At 72.7% G+C, this 21,802-nt stretch overlaps 4 protein-coding genes across 4 annotated transcripts; 3 read left to right on the forward strand and 1 right to left on the reverse strand.

Annotated features, from left to right (window-relative positions):
- Positions 1–67: 67 nt before the first annotated feature.
- On the forward strand, positions 68–4,141 carry EBI3 (Epstein-Barr virus induced 3). Its single transcript, XM_070058649.1, has 5 exons — positions 68–263; positions 1,063–1,186; positions 1,895–2,064; positions 3,090–3,247; positions 3,843–4,141. The coding sequence occupies exons 1-5, from the start codon at positions 197–199 to the stop codon at positions 3,978–3,980; spliced, it is 657 nt and encodes a 218-aa protein (XP_069914750.1). The 5' UTR covers positions 68–196; the 3' UTR covers positions 3,981–4,141.
- A 174-nt stretch (positions 4,142–4,315) lies between these two features.
- Positions 4,316–6,681, reverse strand: LOC138845750 (uro-adherence factor A-like). Its single transcript, XM_070059311.1, has 6 exons — positions 6,653–6,681; positions 6,219–6,502; positions 5,803–6,084; positions 5,455–5,718; positions 5,072–5,372; positions 4,316–4,493 (listed from the first exon to the last, which is right to left on the reverse strand). The coding sequence occupies exons 1-6, from the start codon at positions 6,679–6,681 to the stop codon at positions 4,316–4,318; spliced, it is 1,338 nt and encodes a 445-aa protein (XP_069915412.1).
- Positions 6,682–6,946: 265 nt separating this feature from the next.
- YJU2 (YJU2 splicing factor homolog) lies at positions 6,947–13,740 on the forward strand. Its single transcript, XM_070058648.1, has 8 exons — positions 6,947–7,087; positions 7,987–8,087; positions 8,579–8,723; positions 10,097–10,231; positions 10,864–11,045; positions 11,872–11,992; positions 12,381–12,486; positions 12,915–13,740. The coding sequence occupies exons 1-8, from the start codon at positions 7,064–7,066 to the stop codon at positions 12,992–12,994; spliced, it is 894 nt and encodes a 297-aa protein (XP_069914749.1). The 5' UTR covers positions 6,947–7,063; the 3' UTR covers positions 12,995–13,740.
- Positions 13,741–16,755: 3,015 nt separating this feature from the next.
- Positions 16,756–21,615, forward strand: SHD (Src homology 2 domain containing transforming protein D). The gene is made up of 7 exons (XM_070058646.1): positions 16,756–16,888; positions 18,362–18,650; positions 19,002–19,107; positions 19,186–19,377; positions 19,905–20,028; positions 20,465–20,584; positions 21,245–21,615. The coding sequence occupies exons 2-7, from the start codon at positions 18,369–18,371 to the stop codon at positions 21,429–21,431; spliced, it is 1,011 nt and encodes a 336-aa protein (XP_069914747.1). The 5' UTR covers positions 16,756–16,888; positions 18,362–18,368; the 3' UTR covers positions 21,432–21,615.
- The last annotated feature ends 187 nt before the right edge of the window (positions 21,616–21,802 follow it).

Below are 21,802 nucleotides of genomic sequence, written 5' to 3' on the forward strand. Positions count from 1 at the left end.
CCCCCTCCCCCCCCACGTGGGGAAAGCCACCAGGTCACTTCCCCATTTGGTGGCTGCTTCCTGGTTGGGTGGCCGCCCCGCCCCCTGCACGTGGTGGCCGGGCCCCTCTCTCTGGCTGGACTTCCCCCGGCCGTCCCCCCGCGCCAGGACGGTCCCCACCCAGCTCCTGGGAGCACACTCGCTCTGCGGCCGCACCATGGTCCCCAGGCTCCTCCTGGCCCTCGCCCTCTGGGCCGGCCGCTCGTCCTGCCGAGCAGGGGAAGGTACGTGGGGTCCCTGGGGGGCTGGGGGCAGGCGGGGGGCACTCTCGGGGGGCAGGGCCTTGCCCTCCTGCCAGCCTGGGCCGGGTCTGGGGTGCGGGAGGCGCTGACGCCTGCCGTATGTTCCCTGGTGGGACGTGATTGCTGGCCCTGGGACAGATAGGGAAACTGAGGCACAGAGCAGCCGGGTCCCAGCCCCAGGACAACAGCCCGGGGCTGCCAAGGACTGAAGACCCAGCTCGCTCACGTGTGGGTTGCACAGTCCCACATGTAGCCGGGGACGGAGAGTCTCAGAACCACGCCTGCCCAGCCTCCTGCGCCCTCAGCAATGCGGTGCCACCACTGTATACGTGGGAGCGGCGCCGTGCTGCCAGGCGGCCTGAGGGCACAGACGTGGGCGCTGGGGGCCATGGTTCCCGGACCCCCCTGCCCCGCCCAGGGGACAGACGTGGGCGCTGGGGGCCATGGTTCCCGGACCCCCCTGCCCCGCCCAGGGGACAGACGTGGGCGCTGGGGGCCTTGGTTCCCGGATCCCCCTGCCCCGCCCAGGGGACAGACGTGGGCGCTGGGGGCCTTGGTTCCCGGACCCCCCTGCCCCGCCCAGGGGACAGACGGGGGCGCTGGGGGCCTTGGTTCCCGGACCCCCCTGCCCCGCCCAGGGGACAGACGTGGGTGCTGGGGGCCTTGGTTCCCGGACCCCCATGCCCCGCCCAGGGGACAGACGGGGGCTGAGCGCACAGTAGGGCCGGGTGGATGGGACTCACTCGGCCCTCTCTGTCTCCCTCTCCGGGCCGCCCCGCAGCTACCGCCCAGCCCAGGGTGCAGTGCCGGGCGCCGAGGTACCCGCTGGCCGTGGACTGCTCCTGGGACCTGCCGCCGCCGGCTCCCGACTCTGCCGGGCCCCCGACCTTCGTGGCCACGTACAGGTCAGAGAGGCCACGGGGGGGGGGGTGCAGGGGACCCTGGGCTCCCAGGAGAGGCCCCGCCCCCGCCCTCACACCCGGGAAACTGGAGCCCCAGGTCCGGGCGCCACCGGGACGCCGGCCATTCTCAGGCCCCCAGACACCTGCCACGGCCGGGGCGGGGCCAGGACAGAGCCAGGGGCAGGCGCGCCCCCCGGACCCCCGCGAGGGCGGCGGGGGAGCTGGGATCGGAGCCGGGGCAGCCCAGGCGCCCGCGTGGCCCGGGTCGGCCGTGTGGGACAAGCAGGCCATTTTGGAAGGTTCCAGAAAGTTGTCTGGGACGCTGCCGTCGGCACATTCCCGGGAACTCGGAAATGGACGCCGGCGTCCGATGTCCGACCCCAGAGTCCCCGCACCTGGGGGGCCCTGGAAGGGGGGAGGCACTGTCGAAGCTTCTGGAACCCCAACCCCCACCCGCCCCCAGGCTGTGACCCCCCATTCCGGGCCCCGCCCAGGCTCGGGGCTCACGGTGCACCCCCAACCCCCGCCCCCAGCCCAGGCTCGGGGCTCACGGTGCACCCCCGCCCCCGCCCCCGCCCAGGCTCGGGGCTCACGGTGCACCCCCGCCCCGCCCCCGCCAAGGCTCGGGGCTCACGGTGCACCCCCGCCCCCGCCCCCCTGCCCCGCCCAGGCTCGGGGCTCACGGTGCACCCCCGCCCCGCCCCCGCCCAGGCTCGGCTTGGCCCCCCGCGGCGAGAGCTGGCCCTGCGCGCAGGCGGCGCCGGAGGCCGCGAGCTGCAGCATAGCCGGCCTGCGGCTCTTCTCCCCGGTGCCCTACGTCCTCAACGTCACGACCCTGCACGGTGGCAGCAGCCTCACGGCCTTCGTGGCCGAAAACATCAGTGAGTGCGGGGCGGGCGGGCGGGCGGGCGGGGGGCTTCCCGCGTGGCTCCGCGCGCCCACCCGGCCTGTGCTCCCCGCAGCCGCCGCCAGAGGGCGCGCCTGAGCACGCACCGCCCACACCGGGCCCGGGGTCCCCACGCACTCAGGGCCCCCACGGCCACGGGGCCCTGCAGGACCCGCCCTGCCCTCTGCCCCAGGCCCTGGCCTCGCTGTGTCCCCACGCTCTGTCCTGCCACCCCCACGCCCCATGAGGCCTCACCCCCCCAGCAGTGCATCAGCCGTGGAAACCCCCAGCGCGTGGGTGTTCAGCGGTGACGTCACCCAGCTGCCACCCACGGGCAGTGACAGCCCACGGACGCCCACAGCACAGAGATTTCTCTTTTTAAAAGATTTATTTGGAAGGCAAAGAGAGAGAGAGAGAGAGCGCGAGGTCTCCCATCCGCTGGGTCACTCCCCAGGTGGCCGCAATGGGTGGGGCAGGGCCAGGTGGAAGCCGGGAGCCAGGAGCTCCCCGGGTCTCCCACGGGGGCACCGGGGCCCAGCACCAGGGCCGGCACCGCTGCCTTCCCAGGTGCGGTGTCACAGGTGGCGGCTGTGCCGGCCACGCCGCCGGGCCCGCCCCTCCCTGTGTCCATCAGGCGGTGAACACACACACCCTGCTGGTCCAAGTACGCAGTGGAATATTACGCAGCCAGGAACAGGGGTGGGCTCTGACCCTCACACAGACAGACCAGGCGGCCACGCCACGCTGCAGGGCGCTCCAGGGACAGGAAGGGGATCCGTGGTCGCCACGGCATGGGGGCCGGCTTTGGGCTGAGGGAATGTGCTGGAAGCAGCGTGGGGCTGGCCCGGCGGAGCTTCGGGAGACCCCTGCGCCCCCTGCCGCTTCCTGGGCGTCTGTCAGGGCCCCCCCACCCCCTCCCCCGCCTCTCGGGGGCAGCCGGCGATCGCGCAGGTGAACGACTGAATCAGGGAATGAATGCCCGCAGTGCCGCCCCTGACCCCGCCCCTCGCCCCCTCCCAGTCAAGCCCGACCCTCCCGAGGCCGTGCGCCTGAGCCCCCTGCCCGGGCAGCGGCTGCGGGTGCAGTGGGCGCCCCCTCGCTCCTGGCCCCTCCCTGATGTCTTCCCGCTCAAGTACTGGGTCCGCTACCGGCGCCCGGGGGCCGCCCGCTTCTGCCAGGTGAGCCGGGTGCGGGGCGGGGGTGGGGGCTGGGTGCGGGGCGCGGGCAGGGGGCGCGGGGCGGGGGTCCCGGCGCCCAGGGGCCGCCCGCTTCCGCCAGGTGAGCGGGGTGCGGGGCGGGGTGCGGGGCTGGGCAGGGGGCGCGGGGCGGGGGTCCCGGCGCCCAGGGGCTGCCCGCTTCCGCCAGGTGAGCTGGGTGCGGGGCGGGGCGGGGCGGGGCGCGGGCAGGGGGCGCGGGGCGGGGGTCCCGGCGCCCGGGGGCCGCCCGCTTCCGCCAGGTGAGCGGGGTGCGGGGCGGGGGTGCGGGGCGGGACCTTGGGCGCGGGGCGGGGGTCCCAGCGCTCGGGGGCTGCCCGCTTCCGCCAGGTGAGCGGGGTGCGGGGCGGGGGTGCGGGCCGCGGGGCGGGGGCTGGGGCGCGGGGCGCGGGCAGGGGGCGCGGGGCGGGGCCTTGGGCGCGGGGCGGGGGTCCCGGCACCCGGGGGCTGCCCGCTTCCACCAGGTCCACCAGGGGTCCGCGCAGAGCCGCGCTGGGTCCACCCCAGGTGCAGGTCGCAGGCCCAGCCCTGGCCCCTGAGCCCGCCTCTCCGCCCGCAGGTGGGCCCCACCGAGGCCACGTCGGTCACCCTCAGGGCCCTGCGGCCCGGCGCCAGGTACCAGGTGCAGGTGGCCGCACAGGACATCACGGACGCCGGGGAGGCCAGTGACTGGAGCCCGCCTGTGGCTGCGCCCTGACCCTGGGGCGGGGTCCGGGCCCCCCGAGGCGGCTTCGGCTGGGCCTCGCTGTGCCCATCTGCGGAATGGGGGCGCCCCCTGCCCGGCCGCAGCGCGGGGCTTTGCCAACTGGGAATATTTTAAGAAAAATAAATAAATAACTCGCTGGAGTCACCCCCCCACCCCCCGCCTTAGTCTCTCTTGCTTGGTCGGGTCGGGAATTTCTAAGACAGGGAGACCCCGGGGTCACGGGCCGCCCCCGCCCAGGGTCCCGGTGCGGTTCCTGGGGCTGCGATCCAGGGATTGCAGAGTGACAGCTGTCACTCAGAGCCCGGCTGTCACGCAGAGGCCGGATGTCACTCAGAGCCCCGGCTGTCACTCAGAGCCCGGATGTCACTCAGGGCCCGGCTGTCACGCAGAGCCCGGCTGTCACTCAGAGCCCGGATGTCACTCAGAGCCCGGATGTCACTCAGGGCCCGGCTGTCACGCAGAGCCCGGCTGTCACTCAGAGCCCGGATGTCACTCAGGGCCCGGCTGTCACGCAGAGCCCGGCTGTCACTCAGGGCCCCGGATGTCACTCAGAGCCCGGATGTCACGCAGCGCCCGGCTGTGACGCAGAGCCTGGCTGTCATGCAGAGCCCGGCTGTCACTCAGGGCCCGGCTGTCACTCAGAGTCCCCAGCTGTCACGCAGAGCCCCGGCTGTCACTCAGGGCCCGGCTGTCACGCAGAGCCCCGGCTGTCACTCAGGGCCCAGCTGTCACTCAGAGCCCGGCTGTCACTCAGAGCCCGGCTGTCACACAGAGCCCGGCTGTCACGCAGAGCCCGGCTGTCACTCAGGGCCCGGCTGTCACGCAGGGCCTGGCTGTCACGCAGAGCCCGGCTGTCACGCAGAGCCCGGCTGTCACTCAGGGCCCCGGCTGTCACTCAGAGCCCGGCTGTCACGCAGAGCCCGGCTGTCACGCAGGGCCCGGCTGTCACTCAGGGCCCCCGGCTGTCACTCAGTGCCCCCGGCTGTCACTCAGAGCCCGGCTGTCACTCAGAGCCCCCGGCTGTCACTCAGAGCCCGGCTGTCACTCAGAGCCCCGGCTGTCACTCAGAGCCCGGCTGTCACTCAGGGCCCCGGCTGTCACTCAGAGCCTGGCTGTCACTCAGAGCCCGGCTGTCACTCAGGGCCCAGCTGTCACGCAGAGCCCGGCTGTCACTCAGGGCCCAGCTGTCACACAGAGCCCGGCTGTCACGCAGGGCCCGGCTGTCACTCAAGGCCCGGCTGTCACTCAGGGCCCGGCTGTCACGCAGAGCCCGGCTGTCACGCAGGGCCCGGCTGTCACGCAGGGCCCGGCTGTCACTCAAGGCCCGGCTGTCACTCAGAGCCCGGCTGTCACTCAGGCCCCGGATGTCACGCAGAGCCCCGGCTGTCACGCAGAGCCCCCGGCTGTCACTCAGAGCCCGGCTGTCACTCAGGGCCCCGGCTGTCACTCAGAGCCCGGCTGTCACTCAGAGCCCGGCTGTCACTCAGGGCCCAGCTGTCACGCAGAGCCCGGCTGTCACTCAGGGCCCAGCTGTCACACAGAGCCCGGCTGTCACGCAGGGCCCGGCTGTCACTCAAGGCCCGGCTGTCACTCAGGGCCCAGCTGTCACGCAGAGCCCGGCTGTCACGCAGGGCCCGGCTGTCACGCAGGGCCCGGCTGTCACTCAAGGCCCGGCTGTCACTCAGAGCCCGGCTGTCACTCAGGCCCCGGATGTCACTCAGAGCCCCGGCTGTCACGCAGAGCCCCCGGCTGTCACGCAGAGCCCCCGGCTGTCACTCAGAGCCCGGCTGTCACTCAGGGCCCCGGCTGTCACTCAGAGCCCGGCTGTCACTCAGAGCCCGGCTGTCACTCAGGGCCCAGCTGTCACGCAGAGCCCGGCTGTCACTCAGGGCCCAGCTGTCACACAGAGCCCGGCTGTCACGCAGGGCCCGGCTGTCACTCAAGGCCCGGCTGTCACTCAGGGCCCAGCTGTCACGCAGAGCCCGGCTGTCACGCAGGGCCCGGCTGTCACGCAGGGCCCGGCTGTCACTCAAGGCCCGGCTGTCACTCAGAGCCCGGCTGTCACTCAGGCCCCGGATGTCACTCAGAGCCCCGGCTGTCACGCAGAGCCCAGCTGTCACTCAGAGCCCGGCTGTCACTCAGAGCCCGGCTGTCACTCAGGCCCCGGATGTCACTCAGAGCCCCGGCTGTCACGCAGAGCCCAGCTGTCACTCAGAGCCCGGCTGTCACGCAGAGCCCGGCTGTCACGCAGGGCCCCGGCTGTCACGCAGAGCCCCCGGCTGTCACTCAGAGCCCGGCTGTCACTCAGGGCCCGGCTGTCACTCAGGGCCCGGCTGTCACGCAGAGCCCGGCTGTCACTCAAGGTCGCGCACGTGTGCCCAGGCCAAAGCGGCGGCTCCGCGGGCGGGGGCCGCGGGGTCTTTGATTCGGGGGCAAACGAAGGTGTCCGCGGGGGGCCGCTGGCGCCCCCCACCGCGGGCGTGGGCGCAGGGGGCCGCGTGGTGGTCCCAGGGCTGGAGACGCCGGAGACAGGGCAGCCCGCGGCCGCCCCGACCCCCGGGCCCAGCGCTGCCCGCGCCGTGGCGTCTAGACCCGGACCCGGGCCGCCGGCGACCGCGGCGGGAGGGCGGGCCGGCGGTCACTTCTGCGGGAGGGGCCCTGACTGAGCTGAGCGCGCGGTGCCCGGCTCCATCCGCTTCCGTCGCCTGCGGCCGGGAGACCCCGGTGGGCGGCTGGAGAGTGAGCCGGCGCGTGGGGTCGCTGTCCGGGGTGCGCCCGCCTGGACCCGCGCGCGGACCCCTGCCCCCAGCCCCGCAGCGGGCCGCGCCGCCTCGGACGGGCCCCGGAACCTTTATTTCACGCTCCCGACGTTGTCACTCCGGAGCGAAGACAGCAGTACTCGGAGTTTGATAGGCGTGAATTGTAGCCAATGAGAAAGGCAGCGTCAGAGTGGTGGCCAATAAGCGCCTAGAGGAAGTGACGATAACGGAAGTACAGGGAACGGACGGAGACGCACCCGTTTACACCGAGTCTAACCAGGTCCCTCGTGCTTGGGAGACCCGTAGGACGCAAAGATGTCGGAGCGAAAAGTTTTAAACGTAAGTACTGGGCGACTGTGCGTTTCTAGCCGGGGCGGAGTATATCGGAGCTGCGGGAGAGTCAGGGCTCGCGCGAGTTCCTCCTGAAATCTCATTCTCTCTCAACGGCCTTCCGGAAGGCGGGGCTCCAAGGCTCCGCCCAATCGCCTTCCCTGAGGGGTGGGCCTTCGCGAATCCGCCGCTTCCGGGATGGGCAGTTTATCACCTATTGGGGGCGGGACTAGGAGGACGCACCCAATCATTTAGCGCAGTTGTGTTTCACGGAGCCAACTTTCCAATGGCTGCCCACGGGGGCGGGGCTTCCTCACGACATTGCCCCGCCTGTTGCACAACGTCACAGTCAGGGGCGGTATTCTACGAAGCCCCGCCCACTGGGGGGTTCTTTACCCAATCGCGTTCCTTGGCGTAAAGTTTATGCCTGGGTCTTGGGTTCTGTAGTTGGAAGACCCCTCCTGGTTGTCCAGCCCCTGCCAAGCGGAAAGTCAGGGAAGAGCCCAAGCTCCCACCCCGGCCGCCCTGAGTCCCGTCCGTGTGTCCGGATCCTGAGTGGCGGGCCTCAGTTTCCCCTTCTGTGAAATGGGTACATTGTTCCCCGTCTCCTGGAACCTTAGCGCGCATTCCTGGGCGGGAGGGAGTTAGCTGCCCTTCGTGGTGCTGGGCGCCTAGCGGGTGCTCCGAGCATCGGTGCTGTCTTCCCCGGGCATCGGATGGGGTCTCCCCGCCCCGTCACCCGGCTGCCAGGTTCTGCCCGTGCCCGGCGCCCGCTGCTCGCTGGTACGGCGGCCTCGGGTGCGGTTTTGTGCCAAGCGCCCCGCTGGGGGTCTGGGTGCTTGGCGCCCCTGGGGCCCGGGGCGGGGTCTCCCCGCAGCGCCCTGACGCGGCCTCGCCTCTCCCCGCAGAAATACTACCCGCCCGACTTCGACCCGTCCAAGATCCCCAAGCTCAAGCTGCCCAAGGACCGGCAGTACGTGGTGCGGCTCATGGCGCCCTTCAACATGCGGTGAGCCCCCGCGCCCGCACCCCTGCGCCTGCCCCGCGCCCGCATCCCTCCACCTGCTGCGGGCCCGCATCCCTGCACCTGCCCCGCGCGCCCGCACCCCTGCACCTGCCGTGCACGCCCGCATCCCTGCACCTGCCCCGCGCGCCTGCACCCCTGCACCTGCCGCGCGCCCGCACCCCTGCACCTGCTGCGCGCTGCCCCGCATCCCTGCACCTGCCGCGCGCTGCCCCACATCCCTGCACCTGCCCCGCGCGCCCGCACCCCTGCACCTGCCGCGCGCGCCCGCACCCCTGCCCCTGCCCCGCGCGTCCCTGCGTCCTGCCCGGCCGAGGCGGCCACAGCGCCCCCGCAGACCCCGCCGGGGCCTGGAGGGGAGCGGGGTCCCCGGAGCGCCCCGAGCCCCGCAGACCCCGGACCCTCGGCCTCGCGTGGGGGGCGGGGGTCCCGCGGGGTCGGGGCCGGAGCGACCGAGCCGCCTCCCGCTCCCGCAGCTGCAAGACGTGCGGCGAGTACATCTACAAGGGCAAGAAGTTCAACGCGCGCAAGGAGACGGTGCAGAACGAGGCCTACCTGGGGCTGCCCATCTTCCGCTTCTACATCAAGTGCACGCGCTGCCTGGCCGAGATCACCTTCAAGGTGGGCGGGGCTGGCGTGGGGCGGGGCCTGGTGGGGGCGGGGGCGGGGCGGGGCCTGAGGTGGGCGGGGCCGGGGCTGCTCATCTTCCGCTTCCACATCAAGTGCACGCGCTGCCTGGCCGAGATCACCTTCAAGGTGGGCGGGCCGGCGTGGGGGCGGGGCCTGGCGGGGGCGGGGCCTGGCGGGGGCGGGGCCTAGATGGGGGAGGCTGTCCTGGGCGGGTGGGGATTGGGGGTGGGATGGGGCGGGGCTGGGGTATGGGGGCGGAGCCAGCCTGTGAGGGGTAATGGGGAGGTGCTGGGCAGGGCTGGGCTTGGGCAAGGGCGGGGCCTGGGCAGGGCTATAGCTGTGTGGGGTGGGCCTGGGTGTGGGGGCGGGGCCTGGGCAGGGCTGTAGCTGTGTGGGGTGGGCCTGGGTGTGGGGGCGGGGCCTGGGCAGGGCTGTAGCTGTGTGGGGCGGGCCTGGGGTGTGGGGGCGGGGCCTGGGCAGGGCCAGGCTGTGGGTTGGCCTGGGCGGGGGCGGAACCTGGGTGGAGCTGGAACGTGGGGGCGGGGCCGGCCTGAACGGGCGGGGCCAGGGGTGTGGGGCGGGGCCGGCCTGGGCGGGGCTTGGCCGGGTAGGGGGAGGCCGCCCCTGGGCCCTGCTTTGTCGGAAATGTCGTTTCTCTTAGAAGGCATGATTAGGTTGGATGACAGCAAGCTGAGTACGTCTCTTGAATTCTTTTATAAACCACTCAGCCACCGCCCTCCCCAGGGGTTCCAGAACATTCCCGGCCCCGCGCCCCGCGCCCCGCGCCCCGCGCCCTCCTCCCGTGCTGTGGAGCCCCCTGGGGGGGCGGCGGTCGTGCCCGCGCCTGGCTCCTGCTACCGGCCGCGTAGCGCTCCGCCGCCCGTGCGCCGGGTTCGGTCTAGCCGGTCCAGCGGGCGGACGGCGGCCGCTTTGTTCATTCCGGGCTTTGAGGCCTGCATTGCCGAGGGCACGGCGCGGGCGGGGCCCAGCCCACCGCGGAGACCCCAGTCCCGCACTGGGGCCTGGACTGAGTGCCTGGGCCCTGCGCTCCCGGGAGGCCCCGCCCGGCCGGCCCCTGCGCTCCGGGAGCCATCAGTGGACGGCAGCTCGCACTCCCTCCCCCCTCCCTCTCGCACTCCCTCCCCCCTCCCTCTCGCACTCCCTCCCCCCTCCCTCTCGCACTCCCTCCCTCCCTCTCTCCCTCTCTCTCTCCCTCCCTCTGATAGCGAGGCGGTGGGCCGGGGTCGGTCTGTGCCGAGGGTGCGAGGGTGCGCAGGGCCCCGGCCCGCAGACCGACCCCGAGAGCACGGACCGTGGGGGGCGCAGGGCCCTGGCCCGCGCTGACCCGCCGCCCGCCCCCGCAGACCGACCCCGAGAACACGGACTACAGCATGGAGCACGGCGCCTCCCGCAACTTCCAGGCGGAGAAGCTGCTGGAGGAGGAGGAGCGGCGGCTGCAGCGCGAGCGGGAGGACGAGGAGCTCAACAACCCCATGAAGGTGGGGGCCCCCGGGCCCGACCTGCCACCCGCCCCCGGTCCCCGCCCCCGGACCCCGCCCCCGAGACCCCGCCCCCAGGCCCGACCTGCGACCCGCCCCCGGGCCCCGCCCCCGGACCCCGCCCCCGAGACCCCGCCCCCGGGCCCGACCTGCCACCCGCCCCGGACCTGCACACGGGACCCCGCCCCCGAGACCCCACCCCGGGCCCCGACCTGCCACCCGCCCCCGGTCCCTGCCCCCGGACCCCGCCCCCGAGACCCCGCCCCCGGGCCCCGACCTGCCACCCGCCCCCGGGCCCCGCCCTGAGACCCCGCCCCCCCGGACCCCACAGCTGAGACCCCGCCCCGGGACCTGCACACGGGACCCCGCCCCCGAGACCCCGCCCCCGGTCCCCGCCCCGAGACCCCTCAGCTGAGACCCCGCCCCCGGTCCCCGCCCCCGAGACCCCACAGCTGAGACCCCGCCCCCCAGACCTGCACACGGGACCCCGCGCAGCCTCCGCGTCCCAGCGAGGGTGGGAGCCCGGCCGCGCCTGAGCCGCCCGCCGTGGAGCCCGGGTGGGGGTGGGGGTGCGGGGGTGTGCGGGAGGGGCCCGGCCTGAGCCGCCCGCCCACGCCCGCGCCCGCCGCCAGGTGCTGGAGAACCGCACCAAGGACTCGAAGCTGGAGATGCAGGCCCTGGAGAACCTGCAGGACCTGCAGGACCTGAACCAGCGCCAGGCCTGCGTGGACTTCGAGGCCATGCTGCGCCTGCACCGCCTGTCCGAGGACGAGCGGCGGCAGCGCGAGCAGGAGGAGGACGCGCGCGAGACGGCGTGAGTGGGGGGGGCGCGCGGGACGGCGTGAGTGGGGGGGACGCGCGGGAGGGCGTGAGTGGGGGGGAGGACGCGCGGGAGGGCGTGAGTGGGGGAGGACGCGCGGGACGGCGTGAGTAGGGGGAGGACGCGCGGGACAGCGTGAGTGGGGGGGGAGGACGCGCAGGACGGCGTGAGTGGGGGGGAGGACGCGCGGGAGGGCGTGAGTGGGGGGGGAGGACGCGCGGGACAGCGTGAGTGGGGGGGAGGACGCGCGGGACGGCGTGAGTGGGGGGGGAGGACGCGCGGGACGGCGTGAGTGGGGGGGGAGGACGCGCGGGACGGCGTGAGTGGGGGGGACGCGCGGGACGGCGTGAGTGGGGGCGGGGGACGCGCGGGACGGCGTGAGTGGGGGGGGAGGACGCGCGGGACGGCGTGAGTGGGGGGGGAGGACGCGCGGGAGGGCGTGAGTGGGGGGGGAGGACGCGCGGGACGGCGTGAGTGGGGGGGGAGGACGCGCGGGACGGCGTGAGTGGGGGGGAGGACGCGCGGGACGGCGTGAGTGGGGGCGGGGGACGCGCGGGACGGCGTGAGTGGGCGGGGCGGGGCTCTGGTTCCCCAGCCCCGCCCCCGGCCCCTCCTCCCAGGGCCGCGTGGATGGGCAGGACTGGGGGGGGCGGCGCCGCCCTCCCCTCCCCCTCCCCCACCCGACCTGGGCCGGGCCGCGGTTCCCTCAGTGGTTGGGAGCCCCCGGTTCAGGCGGCAGTGAGCGACCCAGGGCTGTGCACCTGCCACCCGCGGGGGAGCCCCCGGCCCGCTCTAGCCCACACAGACGCCCCTCCCCCAGGGCCCTGCTGGAGGAAGCCCAGAGGCGCCGGCTGCTGGAGGACTCCGACTCGGAGGAGGACACGGCCCCCGCCCCGCCGCGGCCGGCGCCCCGGCCCAGCCCCACGGCCATCCTGGAGGAGGTGAGGGGTTATGTGGGGGCGGGGGCAGGGGCAGCCCGCCCGACCCTGAGCTCAGAGCCCAGTGTGTGACCCGGGGGTGTGGCTTGTGCCAATAAAGCTTTATTACAGCTACCCGGCCAGGGCGGGCCCTGCGGCAGCGGCAGCCTGGAAGCCCACCCCCTTTTTATTTGAGAGGCACAGTGACCCCCCCACCTGCTGGCTCCGGGCCGGCCGTGGCGGGGGCCGGGCTCCCCCGGGGCACCGAGTAGGCGCTCGGGTTGGGGGGGGCGTGGTGGGGGCGTGGCAGGGAGAGCCCGCGTGGTCACGGGAGGACCCGGCCGAGCCCCGGGCGGTGGGCAGCAGGCGAGGCGGGCGGCACCGATGGGCCACACGCGTCCGGCACCCGCAGGGCAAGAGGAAGGCGGGCGGTGGCAGCCGCAAGGCGCAGCTGTCCGGCCTGGTGGTGGTGAAGAAGCCGAGGACGGATCCCGAGGGCGCCGCGGCCCCCGGCCCAGGTCAGTGCCCCGGGGGAGCGCGGTGCCGCCCGCGGCCGCCAGGGGGCAGCAGAGCCTCCCGCAGGCGGGCGGAGGGGCCGGGGCTGGGGGCGCTCGGGTCCCAGGGCGCTTTGTGCACAGGCGCAGAGTTCCCGGCGTGTGGAGCTGGTGGTCTCCGTGTGCCCTCCCCGAGCCCGGGGGACAGAGGGTCAGGGTCTTAGCCCGGCGACTCGGGTGCGACCCTCACCCCCACCCGCACCTCCACTAGTTCCATAGCCAGGGCCAGGGCACCCACCCTCTGGGCCTCAGCTTCCTGTCCTGTAAAATGGGGGTGATGGGGCCCAGACCCTGGGCGGGTGGGCCTCGGCCGAGTGTCAGGCGCAGGGTGGAGCCGGGGCTGCGCGCCGCCCCCTCTGGTCGGGGGTCTCAACCCTCCCCTCTGCCCGCAGCCGCACCGGCCCCGCCCGCGCCCCGCCCCTCCTCCCTGAGCCTGCTGGGCGCCTACTCGGACAGCGAGGACAGCAGCTGAGCCCCACCCGGGACCCCGGCCCGGCTGCTGAGCGGGAAGTGTGGGTGGGCCCGGGAGCGAGCCCGCCCATCAGGTTGGCGCCACCCTGCCCCCCACAGAGCTTTCTGGAACGCATCACAGGAACCCGCCCGGCGGCCGGGCACAGTCGCTTCCGTGGGTGCCTCGCCGAGGGCCTGGCCGCTGGCCCACGGGCAGCCTTGCTCGGACCAGGGGCCAGCGGGGCCCTGCGGGGGCTGGCACGGGCGGGGGGAGGCCTGGGCCGCCGCCATCCTCGCCCGCATCCGGCAGCGGCCCCTCGGCGACCAGGGGACCCGAGGGTCAGACTCCAGCAGCGAGAACACGGAGCTCGGGGCCTCTCCTGGCGACCCCACCCCTTCTTTCCATCCGGGGGGCGGGGCCTTGAGAGGTGAGCCCCTCCCACCCTCGGCTGTGGGGCGGGGCGGGCAGTGCTGGCTTCGTTACCGTGGTTACGGCGCCCGCAGCTCCTCCCACATCCAACTGCCCGGGTTCGAGCCCCAGCTCCCCGCTGCTGCCCCTGGGAGGCAGCCCGGGGGGGCCCCGCACCCACACGGGAGACCCGGATGGAGCTCCTGGCCACTGCGGGCACCTGGGGAGGGAATCCGCGGGTCGGAGCTCTCTGTCTACCTCGCAAAAAAAAAAAAAAAGAAAAGTCATGCGCACTGTGTAAACGCTGCGAACACTTCAGAAGCAGTTTTTGCGTCCAAATAAACTTCACTTTGCACAAACTCGGGTAACGAGGGGGACCCGCGGCCGCTGTGTCAAATGCGGGAGGGCGGGTAGGAGAGGCAGTGCCTGCAGCGCCAAGCCGGGGCCTGGGGCTCCATCCGGGTCTCCCGTGGGGGACAGGGGCGGGGCACTGGGGCCCCCCAGGCGCCGGAGGCGGGGCCACAGCGCCCCCCCCCAGCCTGGTTCCCTGAAGCCAGCAGAGGGGGCAGCATGGGTGCGGGGGGCCTCCACCAGCGGTGTCCCCGGGAGGCGTGTGGGGTATGAGCCCCCCAGGCCTGACAGCGGGGAGGGGGAGCCCCCAGAGGTGCTGGCCGGCACGGTCCGGGGCAGGGGTGTGCGCGTGCTTGGCGCCGGCATCTCCCGGGAGATCAGAACTCAGTCTTTGCCGGCGCCGCAGGCGGAGGATTAGCCTAGTGAGCTGCGGCGCCGGCACCCCGGGTTCTAGTCCCAGTCGGGTGCCGGATTCTGTCCCGGTTGCCCCTCTTCCAGGCCAGCTCTCTGCTGTGGCCCGGGAGTGCAGTGGAGGATGGCCCAGGTGCTTGGGCCCTGCACCCCATGGGAGACCAGGAGAAGCACCTGGCTCCTGCCATCGGATCAGCGCAGCGCCGGCCGCGGCGGCCATTGGAGGGTGAACCAACGGCAAAGGAAGACCTTTCTCTCTGTCTCTCTTTCTCACTATCCACTCTGCCTGTCAAAAACAAAAACACAAAACTCAGTCTGTCCTGGCCCCAGCTCCCTTCTGGGGGTTCCTGGAGCTGAGGAGGGAGCCTGCCCCTCCCCCAGCCTGCCGCCGCCCCCCCCCCCAGCTGTCAGGCCTCATCCAGGAGCGCCTCCATCAGCTCCCCTGGGCCGCCCAGCTGCGAGCTCATCTGTGGTGGGGGAGGGTTGGGGGTGGCCCCTCTCGCAGCCCCCACTTCTCACAAAGGAGAAAAGCCCCTCCCACACGCCTACCCCGGCCCAGGCACCTGCCCCTCTGACAGATGGGGGGCTGCCTGGTGAGCGAGGCAGGACCTGGGTTCCAAGGCTCCACCCACCTGGGGTCACCACCCTCCCCGCACCTCCCCCGTCAGACTAGGGGCCCCTAAAACAGATGTATGTCTCCTCCATTAGACTGGGGGCTCTTGAAGTTTGGAATGTGCCTCCCCCGTCACCCTGGGACCCTGGAAGTTAGAGCTGTGCCTCCTCCGTTAGACTGGGAGCCCTGGCAGCAGGCATGGTCACCTCCATCAGACGGGGCTCTTAGGACAGGATCACGCCTCCTGTGTTAGGCAGGGGGTCCCTGGAGGTCCCCTCATGTCCCCTTCCTCAGATTGCGAGCTCCAGGGGGCAAGAACACGGCTCTGCCATCAGACTGTCCCTTTAACAAGGGGGTGGGGTCTGCCCAGCGGGTGATGGGCCACCACCTCTGTCCTGGCCGTCCTGGTGCCTCTGCTGCCACCGGGGCCCCAGGACAGAGAGCGGGCGCAGCCCCAGCCAGGGACCCCCGCCCTGGGGCAGACCCCAAGAGCTGCCCCTGCCTGTCCTGTACCCTCCGGCGCCCCCTCGCCCACCGGAGGCGCCAGAGGTCACGCGCGGACTCCGGGGACCTCCGCCCGCGCCTGTGGCCGACCCTCCCCCACCGCTCCCCGCGCCGCTGGGCTCGGCGGGGGCGCCCCGCAAAGTCAAACGGCGTTTGATTCCGCCCGCGGGCACCTGATTGCCATTCTTGCCGCGCGCGCGGCGGCTCCGGCGCGTTCAAATATTTATACCGCCGGCGCGCGCACCCACCCCCGCACACGACGGGCACCTGCCCAGCTCCTGGGGGTCCCCGGGCACCGCGGGCCTCAGACGCGGCGGGACCCCTGCTGGTCGGCCGGGGCCTCAGTCTCCCCACCCGGGAAGTGGGGCCAGCGGCGGGGGGCTGCTTCCACCGGAGACCCCAGGGACAAATGAGCTGCTGATGGAGATGGCTCCTAGTGGGGCCGGCCTCGCTCTGTGCCTCAGTGTACCGCTCCGTGAAGTGGGGGGCCCACTCGCTCCCCGAAGCTCTGCCCTGGGCCCCCCCCATTCTGCCCTCTCCCTGTCCTCTTGGGGACGGGGATGCTGGCCCCTCACCCCCCACCCCTCCCTTCTGTAGCACCAGTCATTAGAGGAATTAGGCAAAGATCTGGCTTTCCCGGCACTGGCCGGCAGCCCCCTGCCCTCTGCAGGCCCCCCAGACCGCGTCCCCTGAGGGTCCCCGAGCAGCTGCAGCCAGGGCGCGCGGGACCCCCCCTCCCCCAGCAGCCACAAAGGGACAGATGCACAGATACCATCTCCGGCGCCCGGGCCAGCTGCCCGCCCCTCCCCCACGGCGCCGCGAGCCCGCCCCGGGGCGGAGAGCAGGCCAGCGTTAGCCGTGACCCTGCCTGCGGCCATTGCCACACTGGGCAGTGCGCCGCCGACAGCGGTCGCTCTCGCCCCCTCTGCTGGTCAGTCGCACCCCTTCTCCCGGTCAAGTCCAGCCCCCCACCCCCATTTCCCAGCCCCTCTCCCCCTCCCTTCCCTGCGCCTCCGGCGCTGCGAGCTGGACCAGCCCCGGCGATCCCACCTCCCGCGCTGCGCGCGCGTTCCGACCCGGCTCGGTCCTCCGGGTCGGCGGCCGCGCCCCCCGCCCCCCGCCGCTCGGCGGGCAGCCCCTCCCTCCCGGAGCAGCTGAAGGTCTCCGTCACCTCCGAGGGGGCGAGCGGGGGAGGGGAAGGCGGGAGAGGCCGCCGAAGCGGAGGTGGGGGGCCGCCTGCGCGCCCCCTCCCCAAAGCGCCCCCTCCCGGAGGCGCGCCGGCGGCGGCCGACAGCGGGCCGGGGGATTGGACGAGGGTTTTTATTTTCCTTTGTGCCGGCGGCCGGGCCGGGGGTCGCGGGCCTGGGGCTCCCCTAGGCGCGGAGAGCCGCGCCACAAAGGATTGCGCCCCGCCGGGGTCACGGTCCCCGCGGCCCAACTTGCGCGCCGCGCCCGCGCCCTGGGGGAGCCCGGCGGCGGCGCTGACCCCGGGCGTCCCGCGGCGGCGCTGTCCCCTACCCCGGAGCCCGGAGCTTCCCGGAGGCGCCGGGAGCCCGCGCCGCCCGCGGAAAGTCCGCAGGACCCCGCGCCTGCCCGCAACCCCGCGGCCCTGTCGGAGCCAGGCTAAGGTGGGCTTCCTCCCCGCGCCCCTCTGCACCCCCTTCCTCTCCCACTCACACCTTCCCTGCCCTCAGCCAGCTGAGCCCAGCCCAAGGGGCGCACCTGACCCTCTCCCCTCCCCCTCTCCCTCCTCCCTCCCTCCCTCCCCCTCCCCTCCTCCTCCTCCTCTCCTCGTCCTCCCCTCCTCCCCCTCTTCCTCCTCTTCCTCCCCCTCCTCCTCCTCTTCTCCCTCCCTCTTCTTCCTCCACCTCCTCCTCTTCCTCCTCCCCTTCTCCTCCTCCCCTCCTCCTCCCTCCTCCTCTTCTTCCTCCCCCCTCCTCCTCTTCCTCCTCCCTCCTCCTCCTCTTCCTCCTCCCCCTCCTCCTCTTCCTCCTCCTCTTCCTCCTCGTCCTCCTCTTCTCCCCTCCTCCCCCCTCTTCCCCCTCCCCCTCCTCTTTCTCCTCCCCCTCCCTCCTCTTCTTCCTCCAACCCTTTCCTCCTCCTCCCCCTCCTCCTCCTCCCCTCCTCCTCTTCCTCCTCCCCCTCGTCCTCCTCTTCCTCCGCCTCCTCCTCCTCTTCTCTCTCCTCCTCTTTCTCCTCGTCCTCCTCACCTCCTCCTCCCCACTCTTCCTCCTCCCCCTCCTCCTCCTCTTCCTCCTCCTCCTCCTCTTCTCCCTCCTCCTCTTCTTCCTCCACCTCCTCCTCCTCTTCCTCCTCCCCTTCTCCTCCTCCCCTCCTCCTCCTCCCCTCCTCTTCCCCTCCTCCTCCCCTCCTCCTCCTCTTCCTCCTCATCCTCCTCTTCTCCCTCCTCCCCCCCTCTTCTCCTCTTCTTTCTCCCTCCTCTTCCTCCTCCTTCCCCTCCTCCTCCCCTCCTCCTTCCCCTCCTCCTCTTCTCCCCTCCTCCCCTTCCTCCCCCTCCTCCTTCTTCCCTTCCTCCTCCCCTCCTCCCCTTCCTCCCCCTCCCCCTCCTCCTCTTCCTCCTCCCTCTCTTCCCCATCCCCCTCTTCCTCCTCACCTCCTCCTCCCCTCCTCCTCTTCCTCCCCCTCTCCTCCCCCTCCTCCCCCTCCTCCTCCCTCTTCTCCCTCCTCCCCCGCCTCCTCCTCTTCCTCCTCCCCCTCCTCTTCCTCCTCCCCCTCATCCCCCTCCTCTCCTCCTCCTCCTCTTGCCCCCCCTTCTCCCCCCTCCTCCTCTGCTCCCCCCTCTTCCCCCTCCTCCTCCCCCTCCTCCTCCTCCTCTTCTGCTCCCCCTCCTCCTCGTCCTCCTCCTCCTCCCTCCTCCCCCTCCCTCCCTCCTCCTCCTCTTCTTGCTCCCCCTCCCCCTCCTCCCCCTCCCTCTCCTCTTCCCCTCCTCCCCCTCCTCCTCTTCTGTTCCCCCTCCTCCTTGTCCTCCTCCATCCTCCCCTCCTCCCCCTCCTCCTCCTCTTCCTCTCCCTCTTTCTCCTCCCCCTCCTCCTCCCCGCCCTGGGAAGTGGACCCAGGAAACACCCGTGGTCCCCCTGCAGCGCCCCCATGGCCAAGTGGCTCAGGGACTACCTGAGCCTGGGGGGCCGGAGGCCCCCGCCGCAGCCGCCCAGCCCCGACTACGCGGAGAGCGAGGCGCTGAGGGCCTACCGCCAGCAGCGGGACCTGGACTTCGAGGACCCCTATGAGGACGCCGCCGGGAGCCGCGCGGAGCCGGACCCTGCCGGCCTCAGCGAGGCCAAGTGCAACTCCCCCAAGCACCGGCTCATCAAGGTGGAGGCGGCCGACATGGCCAGGGCCAAGGCCTTGCTGGGCAGCCCCGAGGAGGAGGTGCGTGGCCGGGGGGGGTGGGGGCGGGGGCCGGGGCCAAGCTGTGGCCCCAGATCTGGGCGTGGAGGCGTCCGGTGTTTGTGAGACCCTGGGGCTGGGCCCCCCCCGCCTGGTGGCACCGCGGAACCCCCCCCCCCCCCCGCTTCCTCGGGGCACCACGCAGGCCCTCAGTTCCCAGCAGGTGCACCTAAGCTGCCTAGGACAGAGGGGCACCCGGGAAACGGATTACTGATGGGTGTCTGTGCCGGGCGCTCGTGCCTGCCCACAGGCGAAGCCGTGTTCCGTGGGCCAAGGGTGTGAGATCAGCCAGGCCGACCCAGGCCCGGTGGCTCCGCCTCCTTCTCTCCGCAGCCGGAAGCCGACACTGAGTACTCAGACCCCTTCGACGCTCAGCCTCACCCGCCACCCCCGGACGACGGCTACATGGAGCCCTACGATGCCCAGCGGGTGGCCAGCGGTGAGCAGGCAGCGCACGGGGGGCGGCGAGGGCGTCCCGCGGGGGACGGGGGAGGTGACGGTGTCCCTGGCCTCCCAGATGTGCCGAGCAGGGCGGTGCAGCTGTACGACACTCCCTACGAAGAAGACGGGGATGGAGAAGCGGGGGACGGGCCCGCGGCCGAGCAGAAGCCCGGGCAGAGCCGGCTGCCCCAGGAGGACGAGCGGCCGGCCGACGAGTACGACCAGCCGTGGGAGTGGAAGAAAGGCCACATCTCCAGGGCGTTCGCAGGTGCCCTGCGCCCCGGGCGCTGACCCCCAAGTGCCCCCTGCTGGGTCCCCTGTTTTGACCTCCAGAGTAGCCCCCAGTCGCCAGCCACTTGTGTTAATTCTTGCTAGAGTGTGAGTGACCGATGGCCAGGAAGACTTTCTCAGCGGAGAACCCTGCCCACGTGGTGCAGGGAGAGGTCGCCCCGGACTGGGCTGACGCCGCTGGACCTCCCTGAGTCTTGGTCTCGCCTGTGACACTGGACTCTCAGAGTGGGGCCCGCGGTGGAAACTCACTCCACCCCTCTAGCCACGCCCCCTGCCCTCTGATTTGCGGCGCTGCCACGCCCCTTCCGTGGCCACGCCCCTTCTTCTGGAAGCCAATCCTGTCCCAGCCTTAGACTAGCTCCTCCTCGTCTAGGCTGTAATAGGTTGACTCTAGCTGGTACCGCCCTCCTGCTGAAATCCCATTGGCTGGTCTGCCCCGCCCCCATGAGGGAGGGCTGTTTTAACTCTTCCCTGACTGACCTTCCCTCCCCTCCGCGCCCCCAGTGCAGTTCGACAGCCCCGAGTGGGAGCGGACAGCAGGCGCGGCCAAGGAGCTGCGCAGACCCCCGCCCAGAAGCCCCCAGCCCGCAGAGCGCGTGGACCCGGCCGTGCCCCTGGAGAGGCAGCCGTGAGTGGGGACGCTGGAGCGGCAGGGGGTGGGCTCACGCACTCCCCTCACCCACTTCTCCAAGCGGAAGCTTGTGTCTCGCTCTGGTGTCGGGTGCTGGGTTCGAATCCCACCTCCGCAGGGCCGGGCTCCAGCTCTGGGAACGTGGGGGCGGGGTGCTGGGGCGGGCACCCTGAGCTGGGTGCAGGGGCACCTGCCGCCCGCAGCCTGGGCGCTCCCAGCTCCCCGGGCCCCGCGGCAGCCATCGGCGAGGCGGCGCGAGCTGACGCCGAGGCCGGGGGGGGGGGGGGCAAGTTCCTTCCCTGGGCGATGCCCCCCCAGCCCAGGCAGGTGCTCCTGGGGTGTCGCAGGGGTCTGCGCCTGCCGCGCCTGGCCACGCCCCCAGGATGCGTCCCGGGGCGGGGACCTTCCTGAATCACCGCCCCCGACGTCCCAGGTGGTTTCACGGCCCCCTGAGCCGGTCGGATGCCGAGACCCGCCTGTCGCTCTGTAAGGAAGGCAGCTACCTCGTGCGGCTCAGCGAGACCAGCCCCCAGGACTGCTCGCTGTCCCTGAGGTGAGGCTGCCGGCCAGGGCGTCCTGGTCACTGGGCGGGGGCAGGGGGCGTGGCCCCAGCAGCCCACTGGGCAGGGTTTTACAGGCTGGGGGCGGGGCTTCGGGCTGGTGGGCGGGGTCTCAAGAGCTAGGTGAGAGTGAGCCCCCCACACACACCAGGAAGCCCGACAGGAGATGGGGACCTTGCATGAGGCGTCCCAGGTCTCCGCCGAAAGTGCAAGGACGTGGCCCGGCTGGACGTCCAGGCCGGGGCCAGGGTCCCCGCGTGGCTCTGGCGCGGGGGAGTTTGAGACCCTGGCCCCGTGCCTCTGTGTCCGGCTCCCCGTCGCTCCCGGGCTGGTGCTGGCGGCACCGGGAGGGTGGCTTTGGAGGCAGGCTCCCTTCTGGCTGGGCGGCCATGGCGGTGAGAACAGCGCCTGGGAGGCCGGGAGGGCGACCTGGGCGGGGGTCGAGCCTGGGGGTGTCCGGGGTGAGCCAGGAGGGGCCCTGGGAGCTTCCACGAGCGCCCGCCGCAGCCGGTGTTGGCGTTCGCGAGTGAGCTGTGGGCTCGGACCGCAGTGGAACCCGGGGCGCAGGGCGTGGGGGCGTGGCCCCAGGCGGGGGGCGTGGCCTCGGGCGCGCGCGGCGGGGGGGCTCAGCACCGCCCTCCACCCCGCCCCAGGAGCAGCCAGGGTTTTCTGCACCTGAAGTTCGCGCGGACCCGAGACAACCAGTTCGTGCTGGGCCAGCACAGTGGTGCCTTCGCCAGCGTCCCCGAGCTGGTCCTGAGGTACAGCTCGCGTCCGCTGCCCGTGCAGGGCGCCGAGCACCTGGCCCTGTTGTACCCGGTGGCCACACAGACCCCCTGAGGGGGCCCCCAGCCCCTGCCCGAGGCCGCGGGGCCCGGCAGCCCGGGGGCCGGAGCGGGCGAGGACGGACGGACACAGGGACGGACTCGCTGCCCGCCTGGGGCCAAGCCGCCTGGTCTGCCTGGCCCTGGGATCCGGGACCGCGGCCTCCCCCGGCCGGGAAAATAAATCCGTTGTCTCCGTGTGCCGCCTCCTCTCTGTCCGTGAAATGGCCCGGGAGTGTCCCGGCCGGGCCTGGTCCCGGAATGCACCTGGCTCCTGGGGTCACTTGGCGACACTGAGACCTCTGGGGGGGGCTGGGGGGCGGGAACAAGGGCGTCTCCAGCTCTGTGTTTTGGGGAGGCGGGGCGGGGGTGGGACCTGGACCTGCA

Source organism: Oryctolagus cuniculus, chromosome 16 (genome assembly GCF_964237555.1).
Source record: "Oryctolagus cuniculus chromosome 16, mOryCun1.1, whole genome shotgun sequence".
NCBI lineage: Eukaryota > Metazoa > Chordata > Mammalia > Lagomorpha > Leporidae > Oryctolagus > Oryctolagus cuniculus.